The 17,575-nt window shown below is 35.2% G+C and overlaps 2 protein-coding genes across 4 annotated transcripts; one reads left to right on the top strand and one right to left on the bottom strand.

The window, feature by feature from the left end:
* Positions 1 to 2,098: 2,098 nt before the first annotated feature.
* LOC128863924 (guanine nucleotide-binding protein subunit alpha homolog) lies at positions 2,099 to 8,031 on the bottom strand. The gene is made up of 6 exons (XM_054103346.1): positions 7,292 to 8,031; positions 7,040 to 7,178; positions 6,773 to 6,978; positions 6,588 to 6,719; positions 3,337 to 3,476; positions 2,099 to 3,257 (listed from the first exon to the last, which is right to left on the bottom strand). The coding sequence occupies exons 1-6, from the start codon at positions 7,577 to 7,579 to the stop codon at positions 2,900 to 2,902; spliced, it is 1,263 nt and encodes a 420-aa protein (XP_053959321.1). The 5' UTR covers positions 7,580 to 8,031; the 3' UTR covers positions 2,099 to 2,899.
* A 2,030-nt stretch (positions 8,032 to 10,061) lies between these two features.
* LOC128863815 (uncharacterized) lies at positions 10,062 to 17,338 on the top strand. Of its 3 annotated transcripts, XM_054103180.1 has the most exons (5): positions 10,062 to 10,254; positions 12,849 to 13,346; positions 13,504 to 13,726; positions 15,960 to 16,080; positions 16,969 to 17,056. In XM_054103180.1, exons 1-4 carry the CDS (start codon positions 10,164 to 10,166, stop codon positions 16,051 to 16,053), a joined length of 906 nt encoding a protein of 301 aa, XP_053959155.1. In that variant the 5' UTR covers positions 10,062 to 10,163; the 3' UTR covers positions 16,054 to 16,080; positions 16,969 to 17,056. The 3 variants fall into 3 exon arrangements, with proteins under 3 accessions (XP_053959155.1, XP_053959153.1, XP_053959154.1); XM_054103178.1 differs by lacking the exon at positions 15,960 to 16,080 and having other exon boundaries at positions 10,064 to 10,254; positions 16,969 to 17,338; XM_054103179.1 differs by lacking the exon at positions 15,960 to 16,080 and having other exon boundaries at positions 10,068 to 10,179; positions 16,969 to 17,338.
* Positions 17,339 to 17,575: the final 237 nt, after the last annotated feature.

The raw sequence follows: 17,575 nt of genomic DNA, 5'->3' as shown, positions 1-17,575 counted from the left end.
TAGGTGATAAGCGTACCAAATCCGCTTTGGGATGCATTAGGCAATCTTTATTATTTTTGTGTATAAATAGAACCACTCATGAGATTTATTTTTTAAAGGCAATCCCTTTCAAGTGTTGGCCGCAATTGCGCCGTAACTCGGTCATCCGTAAACACCAATTTTGAATAACTCGCTGAAGGACTTGGGTCGGTATCTCCCAAATAACTTTAATAATGTTGGCTTCCAATGCCTTAATCGAAGTTGGTTTATCCACAAAGCATTTAGACTTTACATAGCCAGACAAATAAATAATTTACACACCCAAAGGTGGCCACGATCTTAGTGGCTAATCAACTGGCCCGAGACGAGAGATGCACCGAAACAACGATGCAGTAAATCCATTGTTTTTAGGGCTGCGTAGCTGTATGGCAAGTAGCGCCGCCTTGTTGGAACCAAATGTTGTAGAGATCATGGACTATCAAAAAAGTCGTTTATCATGGCGCGATAGCGTTGGCCATTCACTGTTACATTGACGCCAGCCTCGTCATTGAAGAAATATAAGCCGATGACCCCTCCAGTCCATAGGTCGCACCAAACGGTATTTTCAATGGATTGTTCTTGAATGGCTTCGGTTTGCTCTTCAACCCAAATATGACAATTTTGCTTATTGACGTAACCATTGAGCCAAAAATGGACCTGATCGCGCGATGAACACTTTTCACAGAGCGTCGATTTTTGTAATAAAATTTTACGATTTCTAAACTTTTTTGAGGCGTGACTCTTTCCATGATGAATGAATGCTGGAAAAAATTACGTATTTAGTTTGACAGTAGTCACGCGTGATCTGTCAAAAAAAACCTAAAAGTACCTCCAATCTGTTCACCCTTTATAACTGTTTTAAAGTTCATTACATTTACTAAACGTAAAAAATTTTGCAAAACGAAGTACGCTTGCAAATCATTGAATTTTATTATAAAAATGCGTGTTCTGTTAAGAAAATTTATCGCGCACTTCTTCCGTTTTATTGTCAGTTTAATCGACCCACTGAAGCGGCTATTCGAGCTATTGTGACTAAATTTAGAACCAAATTTACATTATTGGACATCAAACCAGCAACACGCTTACGTAGAGTGCGAACTGAAGAAAATATCGCAGCTGTATCGGCCAGTGTTAATGTTGACCTTCAATTATCGATTCGTCGCCGTTCACAGCAATTGGGGCTCTGTTACTCAACAACGTGGAAAATTTTGCGAAAGGATTTAGGTGTGAAGCCTTTCAAAATACAGCTGGTGCAAGAATTGAAGCCGAACGACCTACCGCAACGCAGAATCTTTGGTGAATAGGCTCTTGGAGAGTTGGCCGAAGATCCACTTTTTTATCGAAAAATTGTGTTCAGCGACGAAGTTCATTTTTGGATCAATGGGTACGTAAATAAGCAGAATTGTCCATTTTTGAGTGAAGATCAGCCAGAAGAATTGAAAGAGCTACTAATGTATCCAGAAAAGGTCATAGTTTGGTGCGGTTTATGGGCTGGAGGTGTCATTGCAAGAGCTTGACTTGCATGATATGTGGTTTCAGCAAGACGGTGCCACATGCCACACAGCACGCGTAACAATGGACTTGTTGAGAGGCGAGTTCGGTGAACATTTTATTTCACGTTCGGGACCTGTCAATTGGCCACCCAGATCGTGCGATATAACGCCTTTAGATTATTTTTTGTAGGGCTATGTTAAAACTAATGTCTATTCAGACAAGCCTGCTTCAATTAACGCATTGGAAGACAACATTAAAGCATTTATATGTGAGATACCGGCCGAAACATTGGAAAGAGTATGCCAAAATTGGACTAAGCGGATGGACCATTTGAAGCGCAGTCGCGGTTAACATTTCCATGAAATAATCTTCAAACATTAAATTATATGGACTGTACTATCGATTTAAATAAAAATTTAATGCATTTTTCTGAATTTTACGTGTTTTTTTGAAAAACTCCTACAGCTCTTTAAAAATCACCCTTTACTTGGAAGTAGTCTGCGCCGATTTTATAAAATAAATTAAAAGATATGTTGTGGGTCGATAGTTCATTACAATTTACTAGAAAATCGTTAATAACAACAAAAATATTTTGATACCTTAGTTTTTTATTTTATTTTAAATATTAAAGGGACAATTTATTTGATCGATTCGTAAAGCGATAAAATACATGGATCACAATAAACCTTGGTTGAATAGTTAATTTGTTAAAGAGTGGATAATATTTTTCTGTGCAAGAATATATGTATATAAAAATATATTTCTTCATTCGTAAATGTTAGTAGAAATTTGTAAAATCTGTTACGTCAACTTTTCTATATATGTACGTGTATTCTTTTTTTTGTATATGCATGTATGTATGTATATATGTATAAATTGCGACGAAATTCGCACTTATTGCTTATTCTTCATACTGATATTTTGTGCTATATTCTGAATAATATCGTCCACTTTAATGTTAACAAATATGATGATATTCTTTATACATTACGCAAAAATAAAATTAAATATAAATACAGTATATTTATAAAGTTTATGAATACATTCCATTCTTATATACGGTAGGTGTAAACGTATAAATATATATGCAAAAAAAATTATATACATTAAAAAACTTTACACCGATATCTTCATATTTGCCCTTGCAGCAGCACTTTTTGGAAAATGTACCTTTAATGCATTTAGTAGGGATTTATGTTTTCTCAATCAATGTAACAGTAATATATGCACTATATTCTCAGCATATATGGTACTGTTATACATCTTGATATTAGCCATATTATGCCAACAATATGATTTTGTTTAACTTCCTCATACTTTATTTGTATAAATACGCCGATGACGTGAGAGAAATCAGTAGAACGTTTTTTTAGCTACCTGCCCATTTTCATTGTAACATCAAGGCATTCAAATTTCTCTGTAATATTGTATCTTTAACTGAATTGAAGACAATTTTAATATTTCGAGTATCTATGGCAGTGGTGAAGTGGTGATAGATGCGGCTTTGTGGACTTTTGTGCACGCTCATAAACATTTGCAAAGTAAAATTCTGCACGTCGAGCAGCGAATGTGGGTTTCCGCTGAATTGAGGATAAAACCAGCGGATATCAGTCTCTGGATTGCGTACTTTTTGCTCAAGTAAATCAGTTTTGTTTAAAAACAATATTATAGATATTCCCTTAAACGTATTATTGTTAACGATTGTGTCGAATATGTTTTTCGATTCTTCCAGTCGGTTTGTTTTTCTGCCAAAAAATATATAGTAAACTTTTAATATATTACTTCAAACACCTTATAAATAGATTTTCTTGTATTATACTTTACCTATCCTCAGCAAGGACCTGATCAAATTCTGAACTGGAGACTAAGAAAATTATCGATGTCACTGATGAATCAAAACATTTGGTCCACTTTTGTCGTTGAGTACGTTGGCCACCAACATCAACAAACACAAATGGAATGTTCTAAAACGAAATAAATGCATAAACAATTGTTGTAAATGTGGCATTGTTATAGAAAATCTACATCAAAGATAAGGGATGAAAATAAGATTGTTAAAGTACAATAAGAAAAAACAACATATTTTGTTGTTTAGATTGTTGTTATACCAGAATATATAATATTTTCCGTATTTTAAGGGGATGCTGTTGGAGTACTGGTGGTTGGCCGGATATAAATTCTGGCCGTTTCAGTAATTAGAACAAATTTTCAGGGCGATGCACACAGATATGTTAGCAATACTAGACGAAAAGCGTGAGAATATTGTAGGTATAGTCAAACAGAAAATAAAGTTGCTTTTATTCAAACTGCTGCGAATCGAGTTCATTGTCGAAAAATAGATTTGCAGACGTTAGGTAACTATCGGGTTGGCAACTAAGTAATTGCGGATTTCACTCATAGATGGCTTCAGTTGAATTTTTAGGTTTGCAGACGTAGTACAAATATGAAACACATTTTGTTATTTGACAGTTGGCAATTTAGCTGTCAATCAGTAAAAAAAGCTTTTTAATCGGTTGCGTAGTTTTCGTTTGGCGTTGGTTGAAAAATGGAAAATCAAAAGGAACCTTTTCGTCATATATTGCTTTTTTATTTCCGCAAAGAGAAAACCGCACCGGAAGCTCATAAAAAGTTATGTGCGGTTTATGGTGGCGAAGCCTTAAAAGAACGGCAGTGTCAGAATTGGTTTGCCAAATTTCGTTCTTGTGATTTTTCACTCAAAGATGAAAAACGCTCTGGTCGTCCAGTTGAAGTTGATGACGCCCTAATGAAAGCAATAATCGATTCGGATCGTCACAGTCCAACACATGAGATTTCAGAGAGGCTTAATGTATCACATATATGTATTTGAAAATCACTTAAAACAACTTGGCTATGTTCAAAAACTCGATACATGGGTTCCTCACGAACTGAAAGAAACGCATTTAACGCAACGCATTAACAGCTGCGATTTGCTAAAGAAACGTAATGAAAATGATCCATTTTTAAAACGACTGATAACTGGCGATGAAAAATGGTTTGTTTACAACAATATTAAGCAGAAAATGGAGCAGGCCAGGTGAACCAACTCAAACAACATAAAAGCTGATATTCACCAAAAGAAGGTTTTGTTATTCGTTTGGTGGGATTACAAAGGAATTGTCTACTTTGAACTCTTATCATCTAACCGAACGAACAATTCTGATGTCTACATTGAACAACTAACGAAATTAATTAAACAATGCAGTTGAAGAAAAGCGGCCCGAATTGACAAATCGAAAAGGTATCGTATTCCATCATGACAATGCAAGGCCACTCACATCTTTGGCCAAAAATTATTGAAGCTTGGTTGGGATGTTTTGCCACATCCACCATATAGTCGTGACCTTGCATCATCTGATTACTTTTTGTTTCAATCTTTACAAAGCTTCTTGAATGTTAAACATTTGAATAATGATGATGATGTCAAATCGTACCTGATTCAGTTTTTTGCTAATAAAAACCAGAAGTTTTATGAACGTGGGATTATGATGCTGCCTGAAAGATGGCAAAATGTCATTGATCAAAACGGGTAATACATTACAGAATAAAGTTATTTAGTTCCATGAAAAAATTGGCTTTGATTTAAAAAAAAAATCCGCAATTACTTAGTTGCCAACACAATATGTGTAACTATATGTGAAGCTATTAACACGATGAAATTATTTAAGAGAGCCGATTTTAGAAAAGATAATTTATCATATAGATTTGTCAGATAGTTAGACGTAATGTTCATTATAAGGTGAAATATAAAATTTTTCGTTTTCATGTAATTTCCCAATCCCGTAGGAGATATGATCAAACCGGGGATTTGGTCACAATTTGCTAGTCCAAATAAAGGGAGATCAGATTGGAGGTACTTTTTCCAATAGGGGTTTTTTGACAGGTCACACGAGACTAATGCCAAACTAAATACATAATTTTTTTCAGTATTCATTGTCATTTCATCATGGAATCAAAGTTTCCAAATTGCACAATTGTATTACGAAAATTGATGATGTGTGAAAAGTCTGCATCGCACGCTCAGGCCAGCTTATGATGAGGCCCATTGCTGTATTTGGGCTGAAGAGCAACCCGAAGCCATTCAAGAACAACCATTACATCTATTGAAAACAACCATTTGGTGTGCCCTATGAGCTTGGGGAATCATCGGCCCATATTCTTCAAAAACGAGGCTGGCGCCAATGTAACAGTAAATGGCGAACGCTATCGCGTCCCACAAGACGGCGCTACTTGCTGGAACTTTATTGCATCGTCGTTTCGGTGAGCAATTTATCTCTCGTCTCATACAAATTTTCATCTGTTATCCACCGGTGTGAAGTTTACAGACATTCTTTCTTAGAATGTGTCAGAATTTATGGTCGACAAGTAAAAGTACAAAGCCAAGATTCCTTACATCTTACTAAAAAAGTTGAGATGTTTATTGCCAATATGTAAATGTAGAACACCCGTGAAGTTAACAAAGTTACAATTGAGTCAATAAGTCACAAATGACAAGTCGCGTTAAAGGCAGAGAGCAATTCAACTATTCGATCAAGAATTTCTAACAAATAAACGTGGATATGATCCGCAAAAGTATGCGATACTGATTCATAAAAAAGCTAAATAGTGATTTTCCAAGGAGATTGAGTATTGAAGTATCATTATAAGCAATATCATATTAATTAAATCAAATTTATGGTATATAGGTTTAAGCACGAAGACGATCCGTACTGTTCTTATTGTGCACCAACTGCAGAAGACGCTGAGCGTGTGTTGTTTGTCTGTCCGCGATTTACGTTCGAAAGGGAAGAGCTAAGCACTAGGGTGGGGAAAGCCGTAACCTAGTGGATGTTATGATTGAGTCAGAACATTGGTCCGCTGGTCTTAATGAAGAGGCAATAGGCCGCTCTCCCTTACTTGAAGTACTACTTAACGGTTGTCCCGCGGGGGGGGAAACGGAGCTGGGGTGGGTTTATAGTGGGTGAGCCGAAAGGCAAGTCTCACACTTTTCGGCTTTCAATGCTTTGTGCCATTTCCATTAAAAAAAAAACATTAATAAAAACAAACATTTCACTTACTTGTATTTTTACACAAAATTCATAAACTCCTTTGGTTGCTTTCCGACAGTGCAAAATATCTTTGTGTGTCGGCACGTAGTCATACGTAGCAAGGCGGTCAATATCATTCAGGAAATAACTGACAGAATCACTCTGAAATTAATTTTTACATGTATCCTTTTGTTTAAAACCAAATGCAAACTTACAATTTGAAATTCTCTTCGCCTTTCATAGGCACGCCTTATGCCACGATCTTGCCACAGTCGACGAATGTATGGAGCCCACTGTATAAAATTGTCGATTTCTACATTACAGCATTCGATTAATTTGGCGTAATTCGCGTCGTTTTCTCTTTCGTTGTTTTCCCAAGGGATTTCCAGTTTTTGACGTGCGTCAATCAATACTTGCATTCCTTCAATAAAAAATATATAAATCCATACTTGATCGAAGAAAAATAAATGTTTTTCACTTACCTCGTAGTACATTTTGATATATCACATATTGGTATTCGCGAATTAGTTCGGGTTCAAAGTTAATTCCGTGTATTATACGCATTTGTTTGAGAAAAGTAGATTTTCCTGATTCGCCAGCCCCCAAAAGCAATAGTTTCACCTAAATTTATAAAATATGTATGAGAATTACTTAAGTAACTATAACTTGTTGACTTTTTAATTATCGCCAATCTAATTTTATATACCTACATAAAATTGAGTCGAGATCTTTACCTGTCGGCGGAAGGTGTGCTTCTCCTTCTCCAAAAACTTGTCGATTTCCCGAGATTTATATCTCTGTTCCAACTCTTCTGGTGTGTTGCGTAAACGTACAAGGTATGATAGAACATTTCCACAACAACGAAGGCAAGCAAATCTTGACGACAATAGTCCACTTCCCTGTCTACTTGTACGGTATGCCTCAGTATCGCGTTGTCCTTCCATCAAGTGTGCCATTGTACCCATCTCATTGTGCGTAGATGCAAGTGTAGCGCTACGACGAATCGCTGCGTCACCACCCATCTTGTGTATATAGGGCGGGGCAAGGCCGTTCCCGAAATCGCTTCTGGTTAATATAGCTGTCTTACTTAGGTTTCCCACCAAGTTTTAGGCCGTATGCCTCACACCAAATCTTTCAGTTTATTGTATTGACACCATTTCATCACAATGATATCGCCTCTCTTCTGAACAGCCTCCTTTAGCAAATTAACTAATCAATCCCGCTAAGCTGCTGCCGCGGTTTGCTGCAGCAGCCCTAATTCAAGAGCAATAACAAAGCTCTAAAATTATTTCTTTTTGAAAATAGATTAAATGTAAAATGCACTTTTCTTAAAATCATAGACAGTGGATAATAAAAACTTGACGAGGGCAGTTTATTGTTTTTTCGTGTATCAAAACAATTTTTCGTAGTTGCACTGAAATTTCACTTTTATCCCTGTCTTAGCCCTACTAAAGAAAACAGTGACATCTGGCGATGTGTCATACAAAGCGACATCTTATGTCGGTAGAAAGATAATTTTTATATTTTTGTACCCAATGCCCTGTAAACTGGATACAAAAATTGTGTGGACATGTGTGCTAATCTAATACATTCTAATCGGTAACGCTTCATAAAACACATGAATTAGATTTTCGGTAAGCTTTACAACAATAGCAACAAAAGGTGTGCTTGTTTAAAAAAGCCAGTAAGAATTAGCAAATAAGAAAATTTAGAGAATAACATATATTACTCTCCCAAGAGAGAAGCGTTAAATTTTTTCGTAAATAGGCATATGGAAAGATTTAAAAGGTAGCTGCAAAAACCGCTGTGGGATCTGTCGGCGATAATTCCACTGTGCTGCTAAGAACATATTTTCTTTGCAAATTAGCAAAGCAATTTATTTTACATTACATGTGCTTCTTTCGTTATTAAATAACCCTTATTTATGCCTTAATAATAATTTTCATTCTAAACATTTCAAAGGTAAATTGTTTCAAAGGTAGTTCAGCGAATGAAATGAAATAAAAATATATAAAGTGAGGTTAATGGAATACAATACGTCGTTGCTCATGGGCAACGAAGTAACATGAGCAGTGGGCACGTCAGGAGACACCTCCTAGACTACGCTGACGAACTCCAGGACAAAACTGACCGAAACCTACTGGACCGGACAGTATTTAGACAGTCAATAAACGACATTCACCGGGAGACCGTTACCACCTTCATGAACTCCCGTCCTGTGAATGCCGTAATCGGAGTCCAACCACCACCTATCGCAGATGAAGAGCTCCAGCTTCCCCGTGAGACTCGTGTAACATTGGCACAATTACGTTCTGGATATTGTAGCAGGTTAAATTCCTACATATCCAGAATCGACCCCGACATACCAAACACATGTCCGGTATGTGAAGGTACCCCGCACGACACTAACCACCTCTTCACATGCCCCCTCAAACCGACTCATCTAACCCCCCTCTCCCTCTGGACCCAACCTGTCGAAACAGCATGTTTCCTGGGCCTACCCTTAGATGAGCTAGACGAAGACGACCGATGATATACTTACACTGACAGGGCTACCTATGCTGTTAAAACAACAACAAAACAACAAGCAGTGGGCTAGAGCTTAGAAGCATAAAGGAATATTTTTTTAACTATAGTTGAATAGACCAAAGATGAGGGCCCCATTTTCTACCAATGTCCTTTTTGCTATTTCAACTCACAAATGTGAACAAATTTCAACGCGACTTCAGATTGATACCGATGTAGAAAAAATGTTTGCATTTAAAATGAGTCAATTTGTTAATTCGACCTAAAAAGGTGTTTATAAATACATATGTAAAGATTGAGTTTACGGTTTTAAATATAAGTGCCTGAAAATTAAACATTATCATAATTAATAAAGAGGCGTTTATACGGCTGGATTTTCTATGCGATTCTAAAACGCACGACAAAAATCACTAGTGTAAATAGTTATATCGCACAGGTTAACTTTTTCGAGCGATTATCAAAAATAGAGTAGATAGAATCAGACTTAAGGTACAATATATAACCTATAGTTTTATGCAGTCTCCGAAGGGATATTTTTTTTTCCATGGCTATTATAAAAAAGTTCTCTATATTTGGTGTTTCATGCACGGGATTTTGAACACCGCTTAGTTAATATAATATATTTGTATTAAGCATCCGAGAGTCTATGCAACTGTTGAAGTACGTGCTACAAAATAATTGATTGAAAAATGATGCATGACTATTTTTACAAATACAGAAAACTATATTTTCTACAAAATCAATATTAATGTATTAAGTTTTTTACTTATTATCATTTGCAACACAAGAGGGCGAATAAGTGCTTTAACATAAAAACCTTTTAAATTCAAATCTTATTCAAATCAATATCTCTACGATAACTCTTTGATTGCTATAAATTTGACTAATTGTATGCGCTGATTGAACGCTGACGAAGACAGCTTGTAATGGCAATTTGCTCTTCAATTCAACTACCAATATGGCAACTTCTGCATTTCACAATTTTTTTTGTTTGGAAAATATATATTCAGTTTTGGAGTTTATTTTGCGTCTTAAATAAACATTATCTATTGTATTATATATTTCGGGAGAAGTCATAAAATGTTTACTACAAAAGGTATTGCTTCTTCAGTGAATCGGCTGAGTGCAATAAATTCATTAAGCTTCAGAAAAGAAATCAATGGTGTTTATAGTGAGTATAATTGTAACTTGTTTGATGAAAGATTGTGTGCGGTGGCCGGGCTGCTTTGGTATATTTGAAGGGCATTTCAATAAACCCATATTAATTACACTAAGTGAAGCATAGTCATTCTTTCATTTTGTCCGACCATCTACATATTTTTCCATTGTAAAAAAGATGCAATTTCGTAAGAAATAAGTTGGATATTTCACGGGATCCTTCCCGTGAAGATTAAAACAAATTCTAATGAAGTTCAACCCACGATGTGGCAAATTAAGACCAACCGATATGGCGAACTCGAACTTTGGAGTTGGCAAAGTCTCCCGGGAAATGCCATGCATTTGTGCGTGGTAACATTCTAAAACTAACCCATTCTCCATGTTTTGACTTCTTTATTGATCCAACTTTAGATCGAAATGGTATATGGGTGACCACGTACATATGTATAGTATCATATATCAGTTCTCTAAATTTTTCTTATTCTATTTCCCCATTGAATACATTTGCAATAAAAATTCTTTCTTGTTTTTATTCCAAAAAATTTGTCTTCTAACGAATTACACACAGGGTTTTGAAACATTTGTTGCTTGAAATAAATGCAACTACGTCCTAACGGGCAGAACGTGCACGTTATCCGCTTATTTCATCTATTAAAATAGCAAATATTTTTTACAGTTGTTAGGGGTCAAAGATCAGATTTTCGAATAATTAATAACCTTATAATTTAAGAATTTGTCGTCCGATTTTAACAGAAGCGAGAAACAGACACAGAATTCAATGAAATCATTAATAATATTACCATACAACCATATGGCTAAGAACAATGTAACATTTGTATGTAATCGCGAACATCCAGCTAACATACGAAAGCCTAGAAGAAGAGGAAGAATTCTTGCATGCTATTTTATTTATTTTTCAACAGAGTAATAATTATTAATAACTGTTCCACTTGTAACGAAAACTACCTTCGTGTTTTGTAGTTGTTATTCAAGGAAAACAGCTGTCATTGCCAAAATAAGATGTATTTAAATGTAGTGTACATGTCTACATACATACCTACATACTTAAATACGCATGAAAAAATACATTTTGATAACAATCGCTGTTATTATAATCTCAATATGGTAAATGCATTTATTTGTATGCCAACTATTTTTCAGATAGATAATGGGCTTAATTGTAGTAAATTTATTAACTTATGGAAAGCATATTTCCATAAAAAACAAGGACCTACCTTTCTAATTATGGAAGTCCCAACCTCTTAGGGTTCCTTTAAAACCCTAGGGAACCTCTAGGTAAAGCGTACAAAATTACGTTTTTTTTTTCACGGTAAACGGGGGTCGAGGCACACTAGACAGGGCTAGTTTACTAGGGTGGCAGCTCTTGTACGTAGAACCGGCTGTAATGAGAATAAAAGACTACACAAAACATCTGACACATCAGCATGGTAGTGCACAGTACCAATAGTCACCGCCATAAACACTCAGGCCAACCACGGGTTCAACCAAAACCGCCCCTGGGAGAGGACTGTCCTAGTAGCATTAGACTTACCGAAGACTTCCAATACAATCAGCCACTCCACGCTACTAAATGATATCCAACAGTCGACCCTTCCGTCGGGACTAACGGGTGGTCCGCGAACTATCTGTGTGGTCGGCAATCGTTTGTCATTTTTCGAGACCACCCACCAGTACCTGTTGCAGACGAAGAGCCTCAGCTGCCTTGTGAGACTCGCGTAACTTTAGCTCCATTACGATCTGGATATTGTATAGCGGGTTAAACTCCTACTTATCCAGAATCGATCCCGATATACTAAATATATGTCTGGTATGTAAAGGTATACCGCACGATACTAACCACCTATTCATATGTACTCTTAAACCCACTCATCTAGCACCCCTATCCCCTATCCCTAGGGACCCAACCTGTGAAACTGTACGTTTCGAGGACCTACTATTAGATCAGCTAGACGATGACGATCAGTAACTACACCTAACTGGTAGGACTTAGTGAACTGCTTAAACACCAACGTTTTTTCATGACCGTATTTGCTTATTGTACTGAAATATCGTTGAGGAAAAATGTATGTATAACTCCATAGTTAACCTAGGACACATTTAATATTGTTTTATCGTAGAATTTATATATGCAAAGTATATTAAAAAAAAGCGTCACACGCGAAAATTTGGACTAAAAAATCGCGCGAAATTTTCACTATTTATGAATATTGTTTTATTTATTGAAAGCTAAAATTAATTTTTCTCATTTTATTGGTTCTATCGAACCTCATTATTGGTTTTTTCTAGCAAGGTTTTATAATTCAAGTAGTAATAGCAAAGTACTGTGAGTCGCATAAGGCAGCTAAAACTCTGATGAAAACGTGTCTTTGCTTTTATTTAGGGAGGCATAGTAAATTGAAAACTTTGAAGCTGTTTTTATCGCATTTCAGATTTTTTTGATTATGACGTTCTTTCAGCAAGCGAGCGTTATATTTTCGAGCAAAGAAATTTGTGCTCGAACCATTTTTATATTTAGCTGCGTAACGTTTGATATGCTGTTATTGAGATACTAAAGCTACTAATAAATATTTTTTCTTTTTATTCAAGCCCATACTGGATTAAGGCAATTGCATACAACTATTGTTTGTCCGAATAATGCACGAGTTGCTACATTGCCGTTACCCAACAACATCGATCCAGCTGAGTCTACGCGTTTTTCACCAAATCGTACTCGGGATATAAATGGTCCTGTGATTCTTTCACAACAAGCTCAATCGGTTTTATCCAAGATAGACATAACGGCAGACAACTCAGCTGCAACAACAAACAACACTTTGAGGGACAATTATGGTCAGCAAGATCCTCACATACAATCTTATGACTGCTTCGGCGCAGTGAGTCTCAACGCAGTTATGCAAAGCAATGTGCCCAATCCATATGGTGGGATGCACAAGTTCTCGCATTTAAATATGCCTGGAGGGCAGTGGTCTCAAGAGGGTAAATTCATGTCGCATAACTTGCACAGCTCCCATTATACTAATTTGCGCAAGGATGTGCGTTCTAACTGGATGACATATGACCAAGATTATAATATTAATAAAAAAGGTATGGAACTGTTATAATACGATTTGCATGTGTGTGTATGTACATATATTATATATGTAGTATGTTTGTATTTATTTGGGCATGGTTTGCGCTGAACTCACTCTATACTTAATATAGTCTAAAACAAATGCGTCATTGCACGTTAATTCCATATTAGAGTACGCAGCTACAGCAACAAACACACTTTTAAAAAATAATATAATGCCAAGTTTGGAAAAACGTCATTATTGTACAAAAGTCGAAGGAGATAAACAACCTACAGTTCTAAGCAAAAAGGAGCAGCTTAAAAAGGCGTTCAAAGACTATGGATCCACAGTAATAATATTTCATGTGACTATATCATTGGCATCGCTGGGAGCTTGTTATTTACTAGTTTCTGGGTAAGCGAAACAAACTAGAAAATGTCTTATACCAACAGTTTTCAATTATAATTTGTATCCTTATTTGACAAACATTCCCTTGTGGATATACACATCAACAATATTAGCACATTCCCCGATGAACCCCACTAAAAGCTCGCTAAAAGCGACAGATAATTTTTTTACATTCCTGAGCAGTGCAGTGATAACTAGACTGTGCTTATGGCCTTTTCAAACCATTTTGCACCTTCAATGAGTTTATTTCATCAATAAGGTCGATTGGAAGAGAATGCAGCTAATACAAAATTAAAAATTATGTGTTACCGTTCAAATTCAAGTTAACAGAAATTTAGAGATTGTGAAGGCTACATGGAAACTGTCAAGCACGCACATGTTTTTTGTTTACAAGTATTAAATTAAAGTTAAGAGAATTTATTAAAATACTTTGGAGTGGGTAAGATGTTTTTCCAAATAAAATTTAAAAATGTCGTTTTACCCACTCAGGATTTCCCGACATATATATGCATGCGTGTATGCACGGGGTGGCGCAAAATGAATCACCCTATCAGAAGATTTATAATTTTTGCAAATGGCGTCGTACTTCAATCAAATTTGACAGTTATGAACTATGTAGACAGCTGTACTGCCTAGCAAGGAAGCGCGAAAAAGTTTCCATCATTCAAAATGTATTTTATCGGAAATAATAATGATACCTAAACCAGGAAAAATTCTACAATAAATAAAGTAATATTTTACCGGCCAATCGCTTTGCTTGCTTTGCTGGAAATCCATAATCACATGCAAAGACTTTATACCATCACATAAATTTGGCTTTCAACATTCTCCAACCGATCAAATTCATGAAATAACCCACGCAATAGAAGAGTAGGAAAGTAATAAAGCTTGACTTTGGATGCAAAGCTCATGTGAAAAGAGTATATCAAAATCAAAGCTGTTGAACAGAGTTTAAAAATGCAAAAGCTCAATGGTAATTTGGCAGAAATTCTGAGCTGTCAACTCAAAACAAACTCATTTACAATGAAGTGCTAAAACCGGTGCGGAGCTAAGGCCTTCAATTATGGGGATTACCGAAAATACTAATATTGAAGTTATACAGCGTTGCCCAAACAAAACAATCAAAAGAATCGTTAAAGCTCCCTGGTATGTGCGTAACGAAGATCTGCACAAGGATTTAGCTTAGAAATTGTATCAGATTCACGCACATTAATGCAGAAGCTTCCGTACTTCGTGATGAAGGATCTGTTACAAGAAGATTAAAGATAAAAAAATATTTAAGACTTATAATACGTTCACATAAGTATGCATTAATCACCTATAAATTCACCAAATTAATCTACCCGTTCACATATGGCAGATTACCTGCAAAATTGACAATCAGCTGTCAATACTGCTTTGGTCGAATAGTATCGTTATTATCTAGGATTATTTTATAATCTCAAATTTTGTATTGGAAATCGCGCTTTTTAATTACGGATTTTGAGTTAAGCGTGAAAAAGTAGATCATCTACTTATATCTGAACGTATTATTAGTTGCCAATATTGTATGACTCGAAATTGAATTTTGTTAATTGAAAATTAATTATTAGTTTTAAACTAAGTGTAATGTTATGGATGGAAAGATCAGGTGGAGAAGGACTTGGCTTCACTGGGTGTGTCCAACTGGCGCCGGTTAGCACGAGAAAGAAACGACTGGCGCGCTTTGTTAAACTCGGTCAAAATCGCGTAAGCGGTTATCGCGCCAATTAAGAAGAAGAATGTTATGGATGTTAATTACATTATAGAATTCCAATAATTAAAAAAAATTGTAAGAAAGTTCTTTAAACAAAATTGATGATTAATTTTGTGCCACCTTGTACGATGCGGCACAGTAATGCACTTGCACTTTCGTTCCATTTTCTTTTCCTCAAAAATCAACGTAAAAATCTACACTTCATTCTACTAAAATTGAATGCATTATAAGCAGTGCATGCTTTGAAGTTTTCTAAGGAGCCTGATTAAAAATTTTAATATTTTGATGACAATGTATTTAATTTGTTAAATTTAAACTTAGCTTGTTAAATTTTGTATAAAATTTAAAGCTTTGAATTATATGGCTTTTGTTGCAGAATGCAATATCAGTCTTTGAAAAATATTTTTTATCGAGCACGGAGCCGTAACGGTACTTTTTGTGCTTGAATATATTTGCTGTAATTACATTCACTGAAATGCGTTCATTTATCTATTTCTCTTCAAGGGTTCGCATTGATTTTTGTGATTTAGTAGAAGCACTGATATTTTTGCGAGAAATATACTTAAGAACTATTCGGTCTTCGTCCAAAATTTTGTGAATTATTTTCTGTTTTATTATGTATCAGGTAAGTAAATAAAAAATAAAATATATGGAGTATTTTACAGTACTTTACTTTAATTGAAACGATTCAATAATGTCGAAAAGGAATAATTGCATTCCAGCTCTTCGAAAAGTAATCATAGAGTTGCAAAAGACCACTTAAACGTTCTAAAAACGAGTTTTAATGAGTGAAATATTTTTCTAAGCAGAAATATTTTTCTAAAAGAGCAGGAAGCGTTTCCAAAACAAGAAAGCACGAAATACTAATAGCCAGATTTGTAGGACGATAGTTAGATTGCCAAAACAGGATCCCAGGAAGAGCACGGCTGATTTTCTTTCATCTAAAAAAGCCCATAACGAAAAGAACAGTTGTGCTTCGATTGGCAGAAGCAGAGCTTCACAGTCGACTGGCACGTTCTTAAGTATTTTTCTCGAACGATTTTCGAATTGTATTAACTTTCGTATTTGAATAAAAAAATGTGTTTAGATAAAAATACTGATACAGATTGAAACATTTTAAATTTAAAACCTAATATGCCAAACATTTAAATGATTTTATTGACAAAAGTCTCAAATGAAGTATCGTTGGTATCGTTCTTAAGTATTTTTTAACGGCTGTACTTTTAGAAAAACATAAAACAAAAATTGAATACACAGAAAATATTTAAAATATTGTAGTTCGTCGTGTTCCCATTGTTTTGAGCACAGGTGTACATACATACATGCACATTTTTATAACCCATCATTAATAAATTTCATAAAAGCTTCTCCTTTTACTAATATGCTCATGTTATACCCAACTAATAGCTTATAAATATTCATAAGGACCTCTTTATAAAAATAGATTCTTTTAAATTTTCAATTGAATCATCAACATTTTTATTAATTTTATGTTTTCTTGTCTTTTTTGCAGAGGAATAGATATTGTGCCAATTTTAGAACGCCTTGGCTTAGCATCAACAGCGCTTTCGAATAAAATTACGACTGGTGCCAGCACTTTTGTTATTGCATATGCCATACACAAAGTATTTGCGCCGGTACGAATAAGCATTACATTGGGCGCCACCCCATTTATAGTACGATTTATGAGATCCAAGGGTTATATGAAGCCTCCAAAAAAATAAATTGTAATCATATATATTTTAACGACTAACAATGAACATTTCACTAACATTATGCTAAAAGCATACATTTATATACTCTATGTATATGTAAAATATATGAAAATATTGTAGATAGGTATATCATTTTAAATGCATTAAATTAAACACAAATTGCCTTAACCAGATGTGTTCGATTATTAGTAAAATATATGTGAGCTAAGCACGTAAGTGGGTTCCAACAAAAGTATTGGGAACTGTAATTTTTTATAAGAAAATAAACACTCCTTATTTTATGATATACCAGGTTGTTCAATAAGTTTTGCGGGTCGATAAGAGAGGGCATTGCCACTAGCCTAAATTTTTGTTTTCGTGTCACACTATTTTCTGCAATGGAAAAAATTAACTATCGTGAGGTGA

The sequence above is a fragment of the Anastrepha ludens genome, chromosome 5, assembly GCF_028408465.1.
Source record: "Anastrepha ludens isolate Willacy chromosome 5, idAnaLude1.1, whole genome shotgun sequence".
NCBI lineage: Eukaryota > Metazoa > Arthropoda > Insecta > Diptera > Tephritidae > Anastrepha > Anastrepha ludens.
Note: the sequence above shows the minus strand (reverse complement) of the source record. Positions and strands in the feature narration are given on the sequence as shown.

Coding starts and splice junctions, on each gene's coding strand:
- LOC128863924 (XM_054103346.1), bottom strand. CDS start 7,579: ATGGGTGGTGACGCAGCGATTCGTCGTAGCGCTACACTTGCATCTACG. Junction 7,179..7,291: donor AGCACACCTTCCGCCGACAG/GTAAAGATCTCG, acceptor TTATAAATTTAG/GTGAAACTATTGCTTTTGGG. Junction 6,979..7,039: donor ATATCAAAATGTACTACGAG/GTAAGTGAAAAA, acceptor TTTTTATTGAAG/GAATGCAAGTATTGATTGAC.
- LOC128863815 (XM_054103178.1), top strand. CDS start 10,164: ATGTTTACTACAAAAGGTATTGCTTCTTCAGTGAATCGGCTGAGTGCA. Junction 10,255..12,848: donor AGAAATCAATGGTGTTTATA/GTGAGTATAATT, acceptor TTTTTATTCAAG/CCCATACTGGATTAAGGCAA. Junction 13,347..13,503: donor TTATAATATTAATAAAAAAG/GTATGGAACTGT, acceptor ATTCCATATTAG/AGTACGCAGCTACAGCAACA.